Source organism: Lichenostomus cassidix, chromosome 2, assembly GCF_008360975.1.
Source record: "Lichenostomus cassidix isolate B80296 chromosome 2, HeHo_3.0, whole genome shotgun sequence".
NCBI lineage: Eukaryota > Metazoa > Chordata > Aves > Passeriformes > Meliphagidae > Lichenostomus > Lichenostomus cassidix.
This window is the reverse complement of record NC_139482.1, coordinates 3529570-3547881: the sequence shown is the minus strand read 5'-3', so window position 1 is coordinate 3547881 and position 18312 is coordinate 3529570. Positions and strand designations below refer to the sequence as shown.

The 18312-nt window shown below is 45.2% G+C and overlaps 1 protein-coding gene across 1 annotated transcript in view; it reads right to left on the bottom strand.

Moving 5' to 3' along the window:
- CRHR2 (corticotropin releasing hormone receptor 2) overlaps nt 1-13868 on the bottom strand; it is a 133122-nt gene extending 119254 nt beyond the window's left edge. The window contains exons 1-2 of the mRNA XM_085050158.1: nt 13404-13868; nt 731-824 (exon numbers count right to left, since the gene is read on the bottom strand). Of these exons, the coding sequence (XP_084906284.1) occupies nt 731-824; nt 13404-13469 (160 nt within the window). The 5' untranslated portion in view covers nt 13470-13868. The remainder of the gene's footprint in view (nt 1-730; nt 825-13403) is intronic.
- Nucleotides 13869-18312: the final 4444 nt, after the last annotated feature.

The window sequence follows — 18312 nt, the reverse complement described above, 5'->3', positions numbered from 1 at the left end:
TTCAGACTTCAGTCTGATAACCTCATCTAGATCAGCTTATTTTCCCTAAGGAATTGATAAAATCAGAATAAGATCTGATGTATTTTATAGAAAGATTTTAAATTCCCTGAGCCTCATTTCCTTTGCCATTTCTCAGGGTTGGAGAACTGACTGAATGGTAATGCCTACATTATATTTTAAACTCCTCCCTCCAAGAAGATTCACCAAGGAAAAAAGAGAAGTGAAGGGGAAGGAAAGAAATTTAATTTTTCCCCAGAAGCACCACTCCTTGCAGCACACTGACCCCAGCCATGCCACAGAGGATACTTCTTCCACTTCTGAAGCAAAGCTGGATCCAGTTTCACACATCTTAGAGCATCACTTTAGTGCTGGTGTATTTTAGCCAAGAGTCAACTGCTTTGCCCTGCTCCTAAAATCTGGTCTGGATAAATGGCTAAGACACTTTAACTACACCAGCCTTCAACTTTAATTTCAGTCAGTAAGTACAGCTAATTCAACAGATTTAATTGTGAGAAAGGGCTGTCATTATTAGTTCCCCTGAAGCTCTCTCCAGGTGTGTAAAATTCCAAGTTCTCTTTTCCTTGTCACACCACTGCACATTGTCACCAATGAACAGCCAAGACTGGAGACACTGTTTACCTCAGCAGGAAAAGATGTTCCTGGAGCAAGGACGCTTTGAAAACAGATCCTTGAGTAACAAGAAGCCAACAAGAGCTGGAGGAATAAATACCTGTGACATTGGTGCGGGCTGACAAAGCTTCGCAGTACTTTTCCAGCAGAACAGACAAGGGCAGGTTCACAGAGGATTCACAGTGCAGAACTATCTGGATAAACAGAAATAAACCAAGCAGGTCAACCAGCAGCCTAAAACAGATCTTCTCATTCATGAGTACAACAACCCCCAGCACTGTCAGAGCAGTTCCCATTCATGATTTATTCAGGTACAGACACCCCCTGATCTAGAAGGTTTGTGGTTATACTTGCTCAGCTCCAGGACATCACGTGAAATTCATATGACTAATGCAGGCAACTGCAAATTAACCACCTATTCTGGATCTCTTCTTGTGGGAGCTGCTCAATACCTTAAAAAAAACCAACTCAGGATCCACTTTGTCTCACCTACAAGTAGATGCCTGAAATAGCAAAGCTGAATCACATCCCATTAAAGAGGATGTGTAGTGTTTTTCAGTGAGCCTTTAATTGGTATATGGGTGCTAAAAATCCTTGCACATCCAAGAGAGAGAGCAATTGGCAAAGGGCAGTTCAGAGGGCTTGAGGAAAATGTTTCTATGGAATATATAGGAAAAATGGGCACCCCTGTAAGGTGTCCTGTGGCTCTTTTTAGCCAGTGAAAGGGACACAAGTTTCTGACCCTCAGCATTCAGGGCTGAGCCGTCCACTGAGGGCAAATGACAGTGAGAAAGAGCAACAATGCCAACATTGGCACTTCAAGAAAGAGCAGCAATGCCAACATGGGCACTTCAAGAAAGCTGAAGATTCAGTACAAGATAATAGTACAATCCCAAGGAAATTTTGGGAAATAAAGTTGAAAATCAATGGGGATATTTTAATTTTCACACTCGAAATTACTGAAGTGCCCAATGCAGACAGAAGAGAGAAGCCCAAAGAGCTGTAAACCAAAATACAGAACCAAGTTGGGATCCTGTTTGGAGCAAGAGAAGCTCTTGGAAAGCTCTTCAAGAAAGGCAGAATGAAACGTGGCAGGAAAATTCAGGAGAGACAAATCAATGACAGAAAATTCTATTTTCAAAGTATGAAACAAAATCTTCCTGACTCTTTCTGAGTGTATATAAAGCTACGGTAAAACACAAAATGCCTTTGCTTTTCTATTTACACTGAATGACTCCAACACAATTCAAGCAGCTTTTACTCAGGGAAACAACCCTACTCCTTGAATGTTGATGCTATATTTCAGTTCTCCAAGATGTGTTAAGTGATCAGAGAACCCATTTTATGCCATGGAGTTCTTTGTCACTTAATAAGAAGTGGAGTAAATGCTTGTGACAATAGAATCCATCAGCAATGTTGGTCTCTAAACAACTGTTCATTGTACAGTACCATTTTCTACCTATTTCCCACTTCACTGTTATTTTACAGAATTGGAAGTGTTGAAATACAAACAGAAAGCTTTTCTCACACTTTATTCTTTTCATATGAACACCATGAAGGTGCTATTTCTCTGAGGCTCAAACTTCTGCCTCCCATAGCAAAAACTCCACAAATGGTCAGATCAAAGAGCCAGGACAGATTCCATCTCCTGAGGCACAGAGCTCCCAAAAGCCAGACTCAGTGGCCACATCTCATATCAGACCCAGTCACATGAGTTGACACAGCAGAGGCATTTGTTCCCCTCCATCCCTCACCCCTCTGCCACCTCCCAGGCCCAAGCACTGCCTCACTTCAAAGAAGAAACCCGAGCCATCCCCGTGTACTGTAAATACGCTGCGTGTTCAGCTGTCCCCTCCCCAAGACGATGGGACAGAACAGACAGAGGTCAGGCTCGGCACAGCTTGGGCAGGAACAAGAAAGGTTAAATGTCACATTTGCTTTAGGGTCAGCCCAGGTTAATTTGGCTAGAGGGAAAAGTGCCTTCCACAGATTATGTTACTTTTGGTTTCATTTTCTCTCCGCTAACCAACAGTCAACAGCCTTGCTGTGCGCGAAACTTTTTAAAAGAAATTGTATTTAAACCAGACAAAAACCCCAAAAGCCTAAAAAACCCCTCTTACAATAATAAAAAACCCAAACAAATAAAAAGAGAAACATTTCAGTAATGTAAATAACTGGGCCTATGACTGCACAGAAATGATATTTTGAAGTATTGAAATAATCACTTTGAGTTACTAATGCACTACTTTACTCGAACTGCATTTCTCTCAAAACAGCCATTCCATGACCTCTGCCCACCAAATCAGTTCTTTGTCGTCTTGCAAATTTACCTAAAATGTGCACAGAAATGTCCACCTTAATTCCTCTGAGCCCCTGGGGATATTTATGAACAAATAAAAACTAATGAGCTGCGCCAAAGATTGAGGTGGAAACAAATCCTTCATTTTCCACAACAGGCACACCAACAAAGAGCAGGCCAGCTCTGAGTCTTCAGGAAAAAAAAAAAAACAAAACCAGAGCCTTTGGTTAACTTCCCATTCACATCTGAGAGGACTTTGGGAAGAAGAGTGGGTGAATTGCTCTGGTGTGTCACTGTCTGCCTCTCTCATGGGCATTTTGTTGGACCTTTTCCCTGGGACATGGTCACTGCTCTTCATTAATCCATGACAGATCTTTATCTCTGTCAGAGGACATCAATTGTGAGGCACAAGTGTTGCCTACTCTCAGTTCCCACCAGAATTTGTGGTTATTTCATGCAGATTAGAGAGGATTTGTAACTTCATTTTAAGAAGAATTAACAAAGAGTCCTGGTTTGAAATATTTAGCTCCACTATGTAGCAATATAGAAATAGAAAGCCAAATGAGCACCAATGTTGTAAAATTCACCTGCGTGGGAGAGGTTGTTTTCTCCTCTCCAACATGGAGGAAATGGTTACAGCACTATAAACTAGACCCCAAAGCTATGGCTAGGATCCAAAAATGTCAATACAGGCATGGGGCTACCACAGAGACGCAATGGAGCATTTGCTAAATTTAAATATCTCACAGTAGGTAGCAGCAGAATGCGTGAAGTCAGCAGGAGTGAGAGCTGAAGGGAAGAACTGACGTGGAAAAGGATGACCCACGACAGTGGAACACCCCTTGCCAAGGTGGAAGGAAGTTGGGAGGCAGTGGATGCTGCCAAACGTGGATGGAGGAATATGCTCTGCTTTCCCATTCTCACACAAGAATTCCCAAATACCATATTCCAGTGGTCTAATAAAAGCCACTTGTTAGGCCTCCCTGTGAAACATCTGCTGGTGGCATGCTGAGAGGTGCTGACATCTGAGTCAGCCTCAAAGCAACAGAGCAAAAATTCTCTACTAAAAAAAAGCATTTTGTAGTACTCCCGAGGTCCCAGAGAAATCCACCCCGTGGAAGCACAACAGCATCTCATCAGAAAGCCACTCCCAGAAAAGCACTGGGATTTGTATTGAATAGCTCAGACTTCAAACCAGAGAGAGCAGCAGCTGAGCTGATCACCCAGGGATTCCTCTGGATTTCAGGAAGAGAAGCAGGAATTTTCCAGATGCAGTCCATCTGCTGTATTTTAAATCTTTAAGTTGAAATGACCTCCACTGAGTGCTTCAGCTGGGTCTTGCCCACTATAAGGACAGAGTCAGATGAATCTTCCCTAAATAGTTTTTAGACACTACATACAAAAGGAGAGGTAAAAACATTCCTAGAGTTGATGGCTGCAGAAGACACAAGCCCACCATCATCTTATAAAATCATCTGCAGTACTACTGTGGTCTTTCTTTTAATGAGCAAGATGAAGTGACCTTCCAACATGGAAAAACTTTGGAGTTATCAAGCACAAAATGTGCTCAATCCCCAGCTGACAAGGGGGAAAGGTCCATCTCATGTCTCCTTTGCCACACAAGAATGAAGTCAAAGGAAAACCTGCATTTAATTTTTTGTTCTTCGATTAGACAATGCAAATAAATTCATGCCATCTCCAGACTGAGTGTTCACCTCAAGGCTCAGGAAGGACATTCTCAGAACAGAGGCCCAATTAAATGAAAACACTGTAAGTTTGTGTCCCCAGAAGCTCATTTTAGGGAAACACATGCTTCTAACTCCACAATTAAAATGTAATTAGTGAAAGAGCACAACACAGCAAAATCAAAGCAAATCCCACACTTCCTTAACAAAATCCATCCTTTGTTTGAACACAGCTGAAGAGTTTCCAGGGCAGGTGGACATCTGACAAGTTCTACATCACTGGTGTGAGGAAACAGATGCTTTGGGAGAAAAAACCACCAGCTATTCCTTGGAATGCTCTTATAACAATGCCAGCATTCACCTGAGCAGCTCTTTCCCTCTAAGAGATGACAACGCGTGGGAGAGGATGAGGACATCTGGAATATTTGCTGGCTACTGATTGCCTGAAGGAAAATGCACTATCAGGAGAGTGAAAGCAGCTACTTCAGGACAAAACCAGAGATTAGCACAGAAGAGGAGGGGAAAGTCATCTTTACTGTGGCCAGGATGGATTTATACTCACTGCCATGTGCTTACTTCATCCACAAGATGCATGCAAAAGAGATGCTCATTAAAGAACAGTACTAAGAGGGCCAGTGTGTTGGAAATACCTTGATTTTTGGAGAACCAAAAAGGTCAGCCCTCTGCATCAAGATATTTTTGGCCTTTCTCAACTCAGTAACTTAAAATCGCTCGTGCAGCAGCATTTGGCAGTGTACAATTGTTTGGCTCTGCTTCACCAGAAAAGTAATTTCCATTTGGGATAGAAAGTCTAAATACAAGTTTTCACAGGAGCCTGCAACCTGAAACCTGAGCCAGCTAAGGTTACAGTAAAGGGAAAGGCTCTGAGCACAGTTCAAGAAAAACAGGCACCTTTTCAAGTCATCCTTCAGCTTTTTAAACGCCCGTTAATCCAAGCGGCCACATAAAATATCGCTACTTGCTAGAGAACACCAAATGCTCCAGGAGACACTGCTCCATGATTTTAGAGGCCAGATGTATTCTGCAGCTCTTCCAGGAAGTCTGGAAAAAGAGACTAAAAGTCTGCATGGAATGGGAATTAGGACCCCAGTTCAATAAAGCAACCAGACACATGCTCAGTTCCAAGCATGAAATTAAATCAATCTTTATTCAAAAATAAATTAAAAAAAGACCTCGAGCATCTGCTACACTGAGCCCACCACTGAACTTCGCTGCTGTCTTTGAAACTTGGAGATCTGCCTTCAGTAAGCACTGCTTACATGCTCTGCTGAGGAAGGGTGGAGAGGGGAGCTTCTCCATCCACTGAAAGCCACACAGGTGCTGAGGGCTTTTCTGAGTCGTGAGACACAAACAAAACCTCTTTAAGGCCACCCATGGGCTGGACTTGTCCAACCAAGTCTCCAAGCCCTTCCAAAGCAACATGAGGTGCTAAAAAGCATATAACAGCATTTGACTCACAAGCTGCTGCTCGCTTCAAATAAAATTAACAGAAAGACTTTTCAATTTCACATTTAGAATTTTGAATTTCACCTTTAAGAGCTTTCTTATTCATTCCCCACATCTGAGGGTATCACATTGAGATTCTGGAAGGGGAGCAAACTCCTCACAGCACTCCTGCCTTCCTGTCTGCCCTCTCCCTAGGTCTTCACACCAAACATGTGACTCATTTTCCCACCCAATTCCCATTCCTCTGAACTCTCTCAGCAGCTCAAACGTGATTCACCTCACCCACCTATTCCAGCAGGCTTTACTTCAGGCTCCCTAATGCTCCATGGAAGAAGGAAGCACTGTCAAGGAACAATCCATCACCTGTGCTTTAGACATGTACTTCAGGATGAGATAACTCATGCACTGCAGACAAAACACTCAGGGAATCCAGAGCAGCTCAAGTTTAAAAGTAATTTTTACCCAAGTGAATGCCAATACCTCCCTCAGCTAACTCTTATCTACACGAAGAGCCTCTGCAAGGATCATTCACCCATCCATTGCCACCACAGCCACCAAGGCTGCCCTTCACAGGCTCTCCAAGCTCTAGCTCAACAAATCTGAGCTCCTAATCGTTGTTTTTCAGGTCTTTGTCATCCAAAAAAGATAAAACCCTGTCTGGATGAAGACTTTAATCAGCTCATTTCTGCTCAGCCTTCCATGGAATGCCTACAGTGGTACCTCTGAATCCTCCATGAAGTGCTCTTCTGACCCAAGATTTCCTGACAGATCACTGCTGATGTCCAGTGCTTCACTGGCTCATTTTTAAATCACTTCCTCTCCATCTTTCCTAAGTTGCTAATTCTTGGGCTGGAGCCCGCCTTTAGATTTGAAAACCACATATCCCAGTGAAATTTAACTCCGAGCCTGGAGCTGTCTTTCACTACCTGAAGGGGAATTACTGAGGAGTCAGACTCTTCTCCAAGGAGTCAGATTCCTCCCAGGAGCTGACAGCAGAGGAACGAGACAGGCATCATTCACAAGTTGGAGCGAGGGAAAATCTCACAGAACATAAAGGAAAAATTATGCACCATGACAACCACTGAGCATTGGAAAAGAGATGTTGCAAAAAGACATTTTAGAGATGTTGTGAGAGCTCCATCTTTGCAGATTTCCACAACCCAACTGGATGAGCATGATTTGGTTTTGGAATTAACCCTGCTTTGAGCAGGTGACTGGACAAAAGACTTCTGGCAATCCCTTCTGGTACAAATTATTCTTTCATTCTTTGATTCTATAGGAACTATATTCCCTATGGTAAAAAGAATCATAGACAATAACTTCTCTCCAAACCATTTTATTGGCAATGCAGTTAAAAAGCTTTCAGACTGTATCTTGAACAATAATCAGCATCCCAGAGGCTCTGAGGTGTCTTTCATTCATATTTCTACAATTTTTTACTCTATTCATGTAATCAGAATTAAATTATTATGCCAAAAAACATTTGTTAATTAGTTTTGTATTTAAAGATAGAATTTTTTTAATTTTTTTTTTTTTTCTGTCTGAAGGGAAGAAATACTGCAAGTCTGACAAGACTTCAAAATCCTCATGAAGAGCCTTGTTTCTATAAAGTAGGGGATTCTTACACCTTGGAAGGTGTCTCAAGTTCAAAGTGGACTAAACAGCTGATCTCCCAGCAGGTGGCTTTTGAGGCAGGATGAGGAAAAATCCTCAGTGCATCTGAGTGGAAGCACAGCTGGTCAGAATTCTTCCCTGAGCTCTGAGACACCAACCTTAGCAGCCAGAGGGACACCCTGGGCTTCCTCTCCGCTTTGAAAGAGACAATTGATGGCAGAAGGAGATCCTGGTCCCTGGGCAGGGATGTTTGCTCACAAAACACGGAAGCAGTGGGAGCACAGCCCTGCTCTCAGCAGCCCCATAGGCTGGAGAGAGGAAGCAGCAAGGGTAGAGCTGTGATGGCCACACTGCCCAGCACAGCCCTGGCGTGGCTCAGGAGCCTCTGCTGGCATGAGCCCCCTGAAACCCAAGCCATGCTCGGGCCCTGGGATCTGCTCCTGCCACTCAAAGGGAATCAATACCTCAGCGAGCAGAGCCTGGCTGGCAGCCCCACAGGAAACCTGTTCAGGCCCATCAGCACACTTCCTTTCCTTCCCTTTTGCCTCCTTTCCTCCTTCCTTTGCACTGGAAAAGCCAGCCCTGCCAGAGGATAGCACTCCCCAAGCCATGGCAGTGCAGAGATAACAGCACTGAGCAAGTCCCACATCCCAGGGGAGCAGCAACAGGAATATCCCACAGCCCCTGGAGGCAAGTGGCTCCTTTCCAGTCCTCTGGCACTTCAGCTGCTATTACCAGGGCAAGGGTTTAGCATTGCAGTGAGGACAGCTAATGTATTTTAATCTCCATCTGCATCACCCACTATTTACTTTCCCGGCATACACAACCCAGAGTGGACAGTTACTCAGCCAGCATTATGCAGAAGTTTATAGAGCTTTAATCAGCTTCATTTAATTAGTTTCGCTTTCTTGCAGTTCCGTGCAAGAAGTACTTTTCAGCTCTTGAATTATCAAATGGATTTTCTTTCTTATTTAGTGAAAACATGCTGAGTTTCAGTGCAAGCACACGCGGCTTAAGGGATGTTTGGAAAGGCAATTTCCAAGTTCTCCACCCACTGAGCTCCACAACAGAGCTGCCAGTCTGGGGAAGGAGCTGCACACTCCCAGCACTTGAATCTCAGTGGGAGCTCCCCTGCTCAGCAATGAGGCACTTGAGAGTCAGAAGTCAGGACAGGATGCTGGAATCCACCTCTGTGAAGTGGTTTCCTCTCTCCCTTTCCATGGTCCTTTCCAAATGGATCAGACTTTGTCAAGATCCAGAAGAATATCTGCCTGTGAGAGCCAATTCAGGTGACCCCAGGGCCAAAAAAACCAGCATGTGCTTTGTGTCAAAAAGCATTGCAGGAAGCATCTAAATATCCTCACATTGACACCACAAACTGGACATGAAATTTTCATGTATTTGGACATGACTCATGAGATTCAAGCAGACAGCCACCTGAAGGACAGCTCTGTTAGTTGACTGATCTACTTTCTATTTGTCTTTTCTTGCAACAAGGACCACAGCCAAATTTATCCAGCACCTCAGAGAAGAAAATGAAAACACATAAAGCTCTTTACCCAATATTTGCCAGTTTAAAACACATACAGCTATTTTCAACACTGTTAAGATTAAAAAAAAAAATAAATAAAAGAAAGCAATTCTGTATAAAGAAATAGTTTGATAGAGCAAATCATCAGAAAGTATTTAGTTGTTCTGAATAGAAAGATAAGGAGGCAAAGACAATGTTTACACAATGCTTTGGCAGAGGTCATTGAGTATCCACAGGAGGCAGGGAGGTGCCAGTGGCTTGCTGGACAGCTCCAGCTTTATATCCAACAATTAATGTTTGCACTTTAAGGAACATCAGACTACATTTGGGATTAAAAGTGGTGTAAATTAAAAAAAAGAAGGATATGGACATGATCTGTTACAATTTATAGACATGGAGTGCAAAAGTAAATTCCTGCAAAAAAAGCTATCTGCTGGGTAAACTTTTAATCTACAGTAAATCAGCTTTTCCCCTAAATCTCCGTCTTGGGTTTGCAGTGCTGCAAAACCTGAAAGTGAGATAAACTAAAAAGGAACAGATTCAGCAGCATGTGCAGCCTGTTGTTACCACCCACATTTCCTCACCTCCCCCTCTCCCCAAAAAATAAGAGCTGCAGAACTATTAAAAGAACCTAGAAATGTGCAAATGTTTGTTCTAATACAGTATTAAAATATTTGGTTTACTAATATATGGGGCAAAATGAAAATAAAAAGCAAACAGAAAAACGCTTCCTTATGAAGTCCACATCATCCATTTTTGTCGTGGTGAATCTCTCAGATCAGCCCATCAGCAGCAGGAACCCGCAGTAATCTCTGACACAAAGAGAGCTGATCATCAAATTCAAAGCAATGAAGAGCTGGACTAAGAGGAAAATACCTCCCTGGGGTGCTCACAGCGAGCCCTGAGCCATGGCAGCACAGCACTCTCCATCTAAGCCAATAAATCATGCAGTGCAAAGGTCTGTTTTAAGTCCTTAATCATTTATCCTGTAAAATTTTTAGAATGGCTCCTGGCTACATTGATGCCTCAAGCAATCTGGTGGTATCTCAAACAGTTCCTGGGAATGATCTGGGAGTCAGGGAGCACCATGGACCATCTCTGTGCACAGTCTGCACAGCATCTCCCTGGTTCAGAAGCTGAAGGAATTCAATCACATGAACACAAGTCACTCTCTGGCATTTTTTCTGAAGGCTGGAGAGCTTTCCCAGAGATACTGATGTACCAGTGGAGTTAGAACCCGTGAGGCTGAAATTAAAATTCTGCACCAGATAATGCACAGCCTGCAAAGAGATCCCTGCTTTATCTTCCTCCACAGCTCTGATTTGGAATATGAAGGTCACAGAGTTTAGAGGACTTAATCACGACTTTTCCTCTGCTCTTGACAGGATAATAATATGTAAGCAGATGCCTTATATGTACAAAAGCTAAAGCTGCTTTCTTGCTGGCTGAGGGCAGCGATGAACATCATCACTGAAGTGTTTTATGGCAAAACTACAGCCAGCCAACACCAGCACACAGCCACCTCTCTCAAACATCCAATAATTGCCATGGGATGGTTACAGACTAAACCCTGACAAAGTCCTATCCCAGGAAAGGCTTCTCCTGATGAGATATTTATGCTGCATTAATTCACAATAGGGCTGAATTTTGGCAGCATCAGGCCAGGAATACTATTTAAGTTGTCATCACTGGCTGGTAAACTCACACTGCCCCAGCTCTTTTAACAGCTCCAGGAGAACATAAAAATTATAGCAAGCTTTGCTTTTGGGTTTGATGAACAATTCCACCTCTCTGAATTACGTGAACTTAGCAAGGACTTTATATTAAAATGTCATGAGACTCATTTGCCTTTGTTTTATGGTTTGTTTTTTGTTTCCCACATTCAGTCAAATGTGTTTTCAAGTGTATTATACGTCCAGAACCACTTTAAAAGAACATAAATCTCAGTGCAAGTCTTCACCCTTTTGCTGACCAGCCCTGTGAAATCTGTCAGGTCATTTGCACCAGCATTTTCATGTGGCAGATCTAATTCTGTCCTAGAAAATTGCCTCATCTCGTGGGCGTTGCAAACCTGCAGCTCCCACAAAACAATTGCTGGGCTGCTGTGAAAACTAAAATCCCTCCATTGGGTAAAGGCATGCTCCCACATGCACCTATCCTTTCCTCAAACCCACAAATGTGAATAAAGCCACTGACTTTGTGTTCACTTTCGAGTGTTTTCAAGTTAAACAAGAACTTAAGAGCTTTGGATTGGAGCCAAAGTTTTAAAACGCTGCTCTTAAGCTTCTTGGTGCAAAGTTTCCTCCAGCTGTAAAGCAGAGATACAGATTTACTGACAACATTCATGAATTAAAACACTCCCCAAAAAAGCAGAGAAAGCTTCAGTGGCAGCTGGAGCAACCAGAGCCAGCTGGAGCAACCAGAGCTGTTCTGGGGGTGAGGCTGAAGATTCAAAATGTTATTTCCCACACAGGTGTACAGGAGCTCCTATGAGACACCAGCATGTTCCACCCAAACAAGCTGCTCTATAAAAACACTCCATATGCACTCAGAGTTCACATTTCTTGAACTAAGCACACTTTATGGAAACTTCACATTTTGATCCTAAATCGACCTTTTTCCCCCCTTTCTTTCAAGGCAGCAGTTTTGTTTTTAAAGCAGCGACACAACTATCAAAATTTACAGAAATAATTCAAATGCAAAGTTGCAGTGGAACTGGAAAACTGGAAAATCCATAGATTATATCCACAGAGGTAGCACGAGACATTTCTTGATTCACTGAGAAAGAATTAGTCTGGCTAAATTGTCAGTAGCTGAGTACTTTTGATAACCTCATTGACAAGTCCTGCACTCTAAGGACAAACTGAGACATTTTTCTGGACCCAAATAAATCAATAAGGGAAAACACAGCCTGGAAAAGGGACTAAGAAACAAAGATGAGGAAGAAGTGGTTTGGGGTTGAAAACAGCAAGTGTGTAGACCCATGCCACTGTGATCCCATCTGCACTAATCTCTCCCTTTTTTAAGGATAAAAAAAGACACATTGGAGAGGTGAGAAAGTATTCTCTCACTTCCAAGAAAGCCACTGCAAAAAAAAATTTAAGATAAAATTGTTGCTTCTCTCTGAAGCCTGTTGTTGACATGGCTTTTCTGCATTTTTCTTTGTATATTTCAGAGGAGAGAAAAAAAACCCAAAAGAAACAAACAAACCCCCAGAAACAAACAAAACCCAAACCAAAACAGACAGAGTTTAAAGAAATAGGACAGATTTCCTTTCTTTATCTAAGGAAATGTTAAAGATAGACCAATTAGACTGCGGTTCAGAAGGGTCGCTGCCACTTCTTTAAAGCTGTGGGAACAGCCTTTACAAATTCTGCACAGGATCAATGTTACTCCTGCTTAACCTCTCACGTTTTCTTTTCAAGTCTGGCTTAACCACACTTGAAACCATCGCTCAAAGAAAAGCACCGGGAAAGCTTTTTGAAGTCCAGTCCGACAGAGGCCAACCTTATCTGCGCCTCATCGCAGCATCACTCAGGGGGATGCTCGTGGAGAAGGACCAGGCGGAAAAGCTTCTTGCTCATTTCACTCCGGAGGAACTGGGAGCGAAAGCCTGGCTGGGTGCGTGGGCTGAGCCCTGCCCTTCGCCACCCTGAGTGCTGATCCTGCCGGAGCACATGTGCGACCAGAGGCACCGCGACACACGCCGGGGACAGCGGGCACGGCCGGGCAGCGGCGAGAGGCAGGGAAAACCCTTCCCGCCGGGGCAAGGAGCTGCCGCCCCGGAGGAGTCTGCTGGCACCTCTTGTGGCACGGAGAGGTGGCTGTTCCACAGGGAAGGAAGGGCACGCTGAGAAGGGCTGTGCTTCAGCGCAGGGGCTCAGCGGGGAGCGAGAGGCGAGAGGGCACAGGGTGCCTCTGAGGGCACCTGGGATGGAGCAGGGCAGAGCCAGCGGGACGGAGCGGTGCGCAGCCGGCGGGCAGCAGTGTCCCGAGCCCGGGCACGCACCTGCGAGGGCACGGGGCACGGTCCGGCACGGAGCCCTGAGCGCCCGGCAGCCCCGCCGTGCTCCCCGCGGCCCAGCGGTGTCCCTCCCGCTCCCTCCCCTTCCCTGTCCCTGTCCCCGTCCCTGTCCCGCACCCCCGCCCCGTCCCCGTCCCCGTCCCCGGCACTTACGGGCAGGAGCAGGAGCGCGGCGGCCGCTGCCGCGGGGAGGCTGCGCTGAGGCGCCCGCCCCGCCATGAGGGCTCGGGGTGAGGGCGCTCAGCCGGACCCTCGGCGCTGCCCCGGCGCCGGCATCGCCCCCCGCCCGCCGCCCTTGACCCCTGCCCGCCGGCCCGGAGCCGAGCCCGGCGCCGCCGGCGCGTCCCAGGGCAAACCCCCGGCAGGGAGGGAGGGAGAACGGGGAGCCGAGCCCGCCCTCCGCCCAGGATGCCGCGGGGATGGAGGCGGCGGGGGCCCCCGGGGGAACGCGACCCTCACAGGCTCCGGCGGCGAGGAGGATCGTGCTGTCCCCCTGCTCCGAGAGCGAGAGGGATTCCCCGCTCCATCGGGCTCTGCCCGCACCGCCCGCACTCGTCCGGAGCGGCGGGGAACCCCCTCCCCGAGCACTGGGCGTGATGGAGATCCCTCTTCCCCAGGCAATGGGGACGCCTTCCGCACCAGCTTCCAGAAATAACGGGGATCCTCCTCCGCCCTCCCATTGACTGGAATTCTGCTGCCTCAAAGTTTCCAGGAGCGGGCTCTGGGTGCGATGGGGATCGTCGTCCAAAATTAGGTGCGATGCACACACCCCTCCCATAGGCCCCCGGGAACATCAGGAATCCCTTCACCACCACCCCATCCTGCCAGGCATTAGGTAAAACGTGAACTCCATTGCCCTTAAACTTTCAGGAGCAACAGGCTTCCCGCACTGCCCAGGTACAAACTGCATGTGCACAAAGTGCATTGGAGGGTTTTTATGAAAAACAGGGAGAGTCACTCTTTACCTGGGCAGATAGAGATATGCCAAGTGACAGGACACTTTTTAAACTAAAAGTGCATAGATTTAGATTAGGTGTTAGGAAGAAATTCTTCCCTGTGGGGATGGTGAAGCCCTGGCACAGAGGAGAGGCTGCTACCCTATCACTACCTCATCCCTGGCAGTGTCCAAGGCCAGGTTGGACCGGGCTTGGAGCAACCTGGGATAGTGCAAGGTGTCCCTGCCATGGCAGGAGGGTTGGAATGAGATGATTTTTAAGGACCCAAGTCTTCCTATGATTCTGTGACCCCTTACAAGCCTGGGAAGGAAAGGCACAATCCTCCCACAATCAAAACCACCACATTCCCTAATGTGATGTGCACTCTGAACCACCTGCCAATTCTCCAGGAGTAAGGGGACACTGCCTAAGCTCACGGTGCAACATTACCAGGTGTGATGAGGACCTCCACCTCCAAGATAGTGAGGAGCAAGTCTCCCATCTTCCTCTGTACCCCAGGACAAAAAGGTTCCAGCTTATTGTTGACTGAATTAATCAGCACACCTTTCTCAAAATCTCCAAGCCTGTGGGGCATCTCCTTTGTGGTTCCCCACCTTGCATGGGAAGCCCTTTTTCGCCAGCACCAAGCCTTTTAGGACTCCCCACTGCATGTACTTCTAGCCAGGCAACCCAAAATCTGCCTTTTTGGCTGCTCCTTTTGCACTTGGTCTCTGAAACAAGACATAATTTATCTACTAGTAGTTCTTTTTGTTTTATTCCTGTGTAGTAAATAGTTTGTTTAAAATTATATGTCTGTTTTCCTTGGTCTGTTCAATAAATAATTCATATTTTAAAAGGCCTGATGGGTCATTATTAAAGAACAAGAGACATTTGGGGTGCTGGTCACCCTAACAGAGCTACTGCCAGAAATCTGAGTCAAAGGCAGGACTTAACTAAGCCTTTGTAACAGTTGCTCTGGGGTGGATGTTGATGCTAAGGGAACTGGAATCTTACAGATTTGGATGTTTGACCCTATTGGGGCCCAATTCCTGTGCTTAGAAGAGAGTAATCAGGAATTGATTACGTCCAGTTAGGCATTTCCATACAATGGGTATGTATCTGGTATTGTTAGGTGTGGGCATCAGGCCAAGCCTTGGTCTTCCCAGTGCCAGCAATGAGCCAAATAAGATTATTTTCCCCTCTGCTCCACCTCATCTGCCCAGAGGACAGCCAGCTGTGGGTGAATCACAGTCAGAATCACTGTCCCCGAAAGCCCAGCTGTGTCCTGAGGCACAGAGCCCTCAGTCACAGTTCTGGGGCTGGAGCAGGCAGGACCAGCTCCTTCCCATCCATCTGCTGCATTTCAACAGGAGCAGTGTCATGCACTGCCTGGGTAGTCACCTGTTGGCAGCTGTTTCCTTCAGGGACATGGGGCCTTTTCCTCCCCAAGACAGTGCTTTTCCACCACTCTCCTTGTTGTTGTAGTTGGGTGGGTTTTTTTTGGTTTTTTTTTTTTTTTGTTTGTTTGTTTGTTTTGTGTTTTTTAATCCAAATCAATTGTCCAAAAGGTCATAGTGGCACTGAGGAAAGAGTTTCCATAACTTCTCAGGGTTTGCAAAAGCTTTGCAAGATGCAGATATACCTGGGCATCTTCCTTTGAGGCCTTGCTGCATTATTTTGCTTTTTGTTGTTTGCTCAGAAAGGCATAGAACAGCTTCTGACCCTCTGTAAAACACCTACAACTTACATTCCTGATCTCCTTCAGGAATCCCATTCAATACAGCATGAACATCACAGCAAGGAGATGGGCACTTTTATACACTAGAAAACTTGGAATCCTCCTAACAGACTGGCAAAAGTTTTCACAAAGCAGCATTATTTTCCCTTTTCCTCTGGTTATTCAACAGTTTGAATATATTTAAATATTTAAGTTTGCCTAGTTTTCCCTTTTCTGCCTGTTGCACACCACCGTTTGTTTTCTTTCATTATTAAAAGAAAACAAAGCCATATCCCAAAGTTGCATGCTTCCAATTAATATGAGTTCGTTCATGAAAATGCAAAAGGGAGGAATAAATCCAGCCCAATTTTTTATTGCATTTAAACATCCACCTCCAGGACTGGAAACTCACACGCAACAGGATTCCATGAACTCATGGGAATTGGTAAAGGAGGCCTGGAGCTGCATCTGCACAGATATAAAGTGTCCTGGAACCTGGAAGGTTTTCATGTGGCTCCATGACTTTCTGTTATGATTTATTTGTGTTTATTGCGCTGTCCAGAGCCTCGTAATCTTGAAAGTTGTATGGAAACAGAGCAAAACAACCCCAAATTGTGACTATCTAAGGATTAAACAAATCATTCCCACAGTCTCATGCCCGGAGCTTTTCTCCTTGCAGCTGGGTTGCAAAGTCCAACCAAAGATTTTTGTTGCCTGGGTTGCTTTTAAGGTCACTTCCCTTAGGATTCTCTGAAATTCTTTTAGACCAGAGGTGATGCTGCAGCTTTTCCTTCATTCAGGGGACTCTTCTATCAGTCATGTCCTTTGGTAAAACTTGGATCATTCATCCTGCTGGCTGGATTTATGGGTGAGATTGGTCAATATTAACGTGGAAACAGAGATGTACAAACACAGCTACCCACACTGAGTATGGCGCGAGAAATGTAATCTTTGTTCTTTCAGGAAACACACCAAGACCCCTGAGATCAATACACAGAGACTCAGGGATGCAGGAGAAGACAATTCTGATCAGCTGGATGGAGTGAATCTCCATATGGGATCATGGCAAGGATCCAGTTGCTCAGTTCTTGCCCAAATGACTTTCAGACGTGGCTTGCCATCATGCCCATAAAAGGATAATCCCCTTTGCTTGTTTGGTGGTGATTTTTTGCTCTTTACAGCTCCTAGAAGAAACTTACATCATTAGCTCAGCACATGAGTATTCCTCTTGCTCTCAGTGGTGAAGCTGTACATAAAGAATCCTCACTGGAGGAAGGGCATGGCCAGCTCTTGGTGTCACATATAACACAGCAAGGTCCCTGCCCTGTCCTTAACCCTGAGGAATTTCTAAAATACAATGAAATACCTTGAGAAACAGTTTTAATAATAACCATGAACATCACACAAGACATGTGTAACCGAAGGGTGAAATCAGGCTGAATCAGCTGCCAGCTTTGTCTCTCTGAAACACTGGAGGACCTTTCAGAGAGGTGAGAAGTCCTTCAGTCAAATGGAAACATCAGAAAATATCAAATACATCTCTTCAGGTGAGTTCCAGAACCCTCTCCTATGGGTCTCCATTTGGAACCATGGATAGGTTTTAGATTTCTTGTAGGATCTGGATAAATTCAATTTAAATTATGTATCAGATGTTTTATTCATCCCCTAATAAAGTTAGACCCCTTTCAGAGATGTGACAGCTCAGAACAGCTACAATTCTCTCAAAGTGTTGTGCTGCCTTGTTCCCTCCTGACTGCATCGGTTTCAGCTCTGTTTCACAGTGACAGGAGAATTGATCTGGGTGTGCCAGACCTGGAAAAGGCCAAGCTGGGAAAAGGAATGGGAGGAGTTCCCCCTGCTTCTTGCAGAAAGAGTGAATGCCATGATGACATTTGAAACCAGAATAATTTCTGCAAGGGAGGAAAGTAAGCTGGAGGGTTCCTGTTAATAATGAATGTGATGGTTTCCTGAAATAATGGTGGGCCAGAGTTGGTAACGAGCACGGCTCAGGAAAACAGAGATTACTCTGACAAAGCAAAGGCACAGAGCTTCTTCCTCTTCAGTAGGTCAGTACTTGCAATTGCACTGGAATGAGGGATGTAAATAGGATGGAGGAAAAAAATGGTGATATTTAAAGAAAGTTCCATTGTCTGAATTGGTTCCTAATAGTGAAGTCTCTGGGGTGGAGTATAAACCTTGGGAGTGGGGTGAAAGAAGGAAAATGAGGTGAAAGCATCACTCCTTCGGCATAAAATAGATTTTCTGGCTTTCTTTAGTGTGGAACTCATGTGGCCACAGTATTCTCATGGAATAACACAGGGCTTTTCCTGGTGCTTAGTGCTTGGCACATCCTATTGCCAAGGAGATGCAATTGGCTCTTCACTTCCCAAGGGCACCACAAACCTCAGCT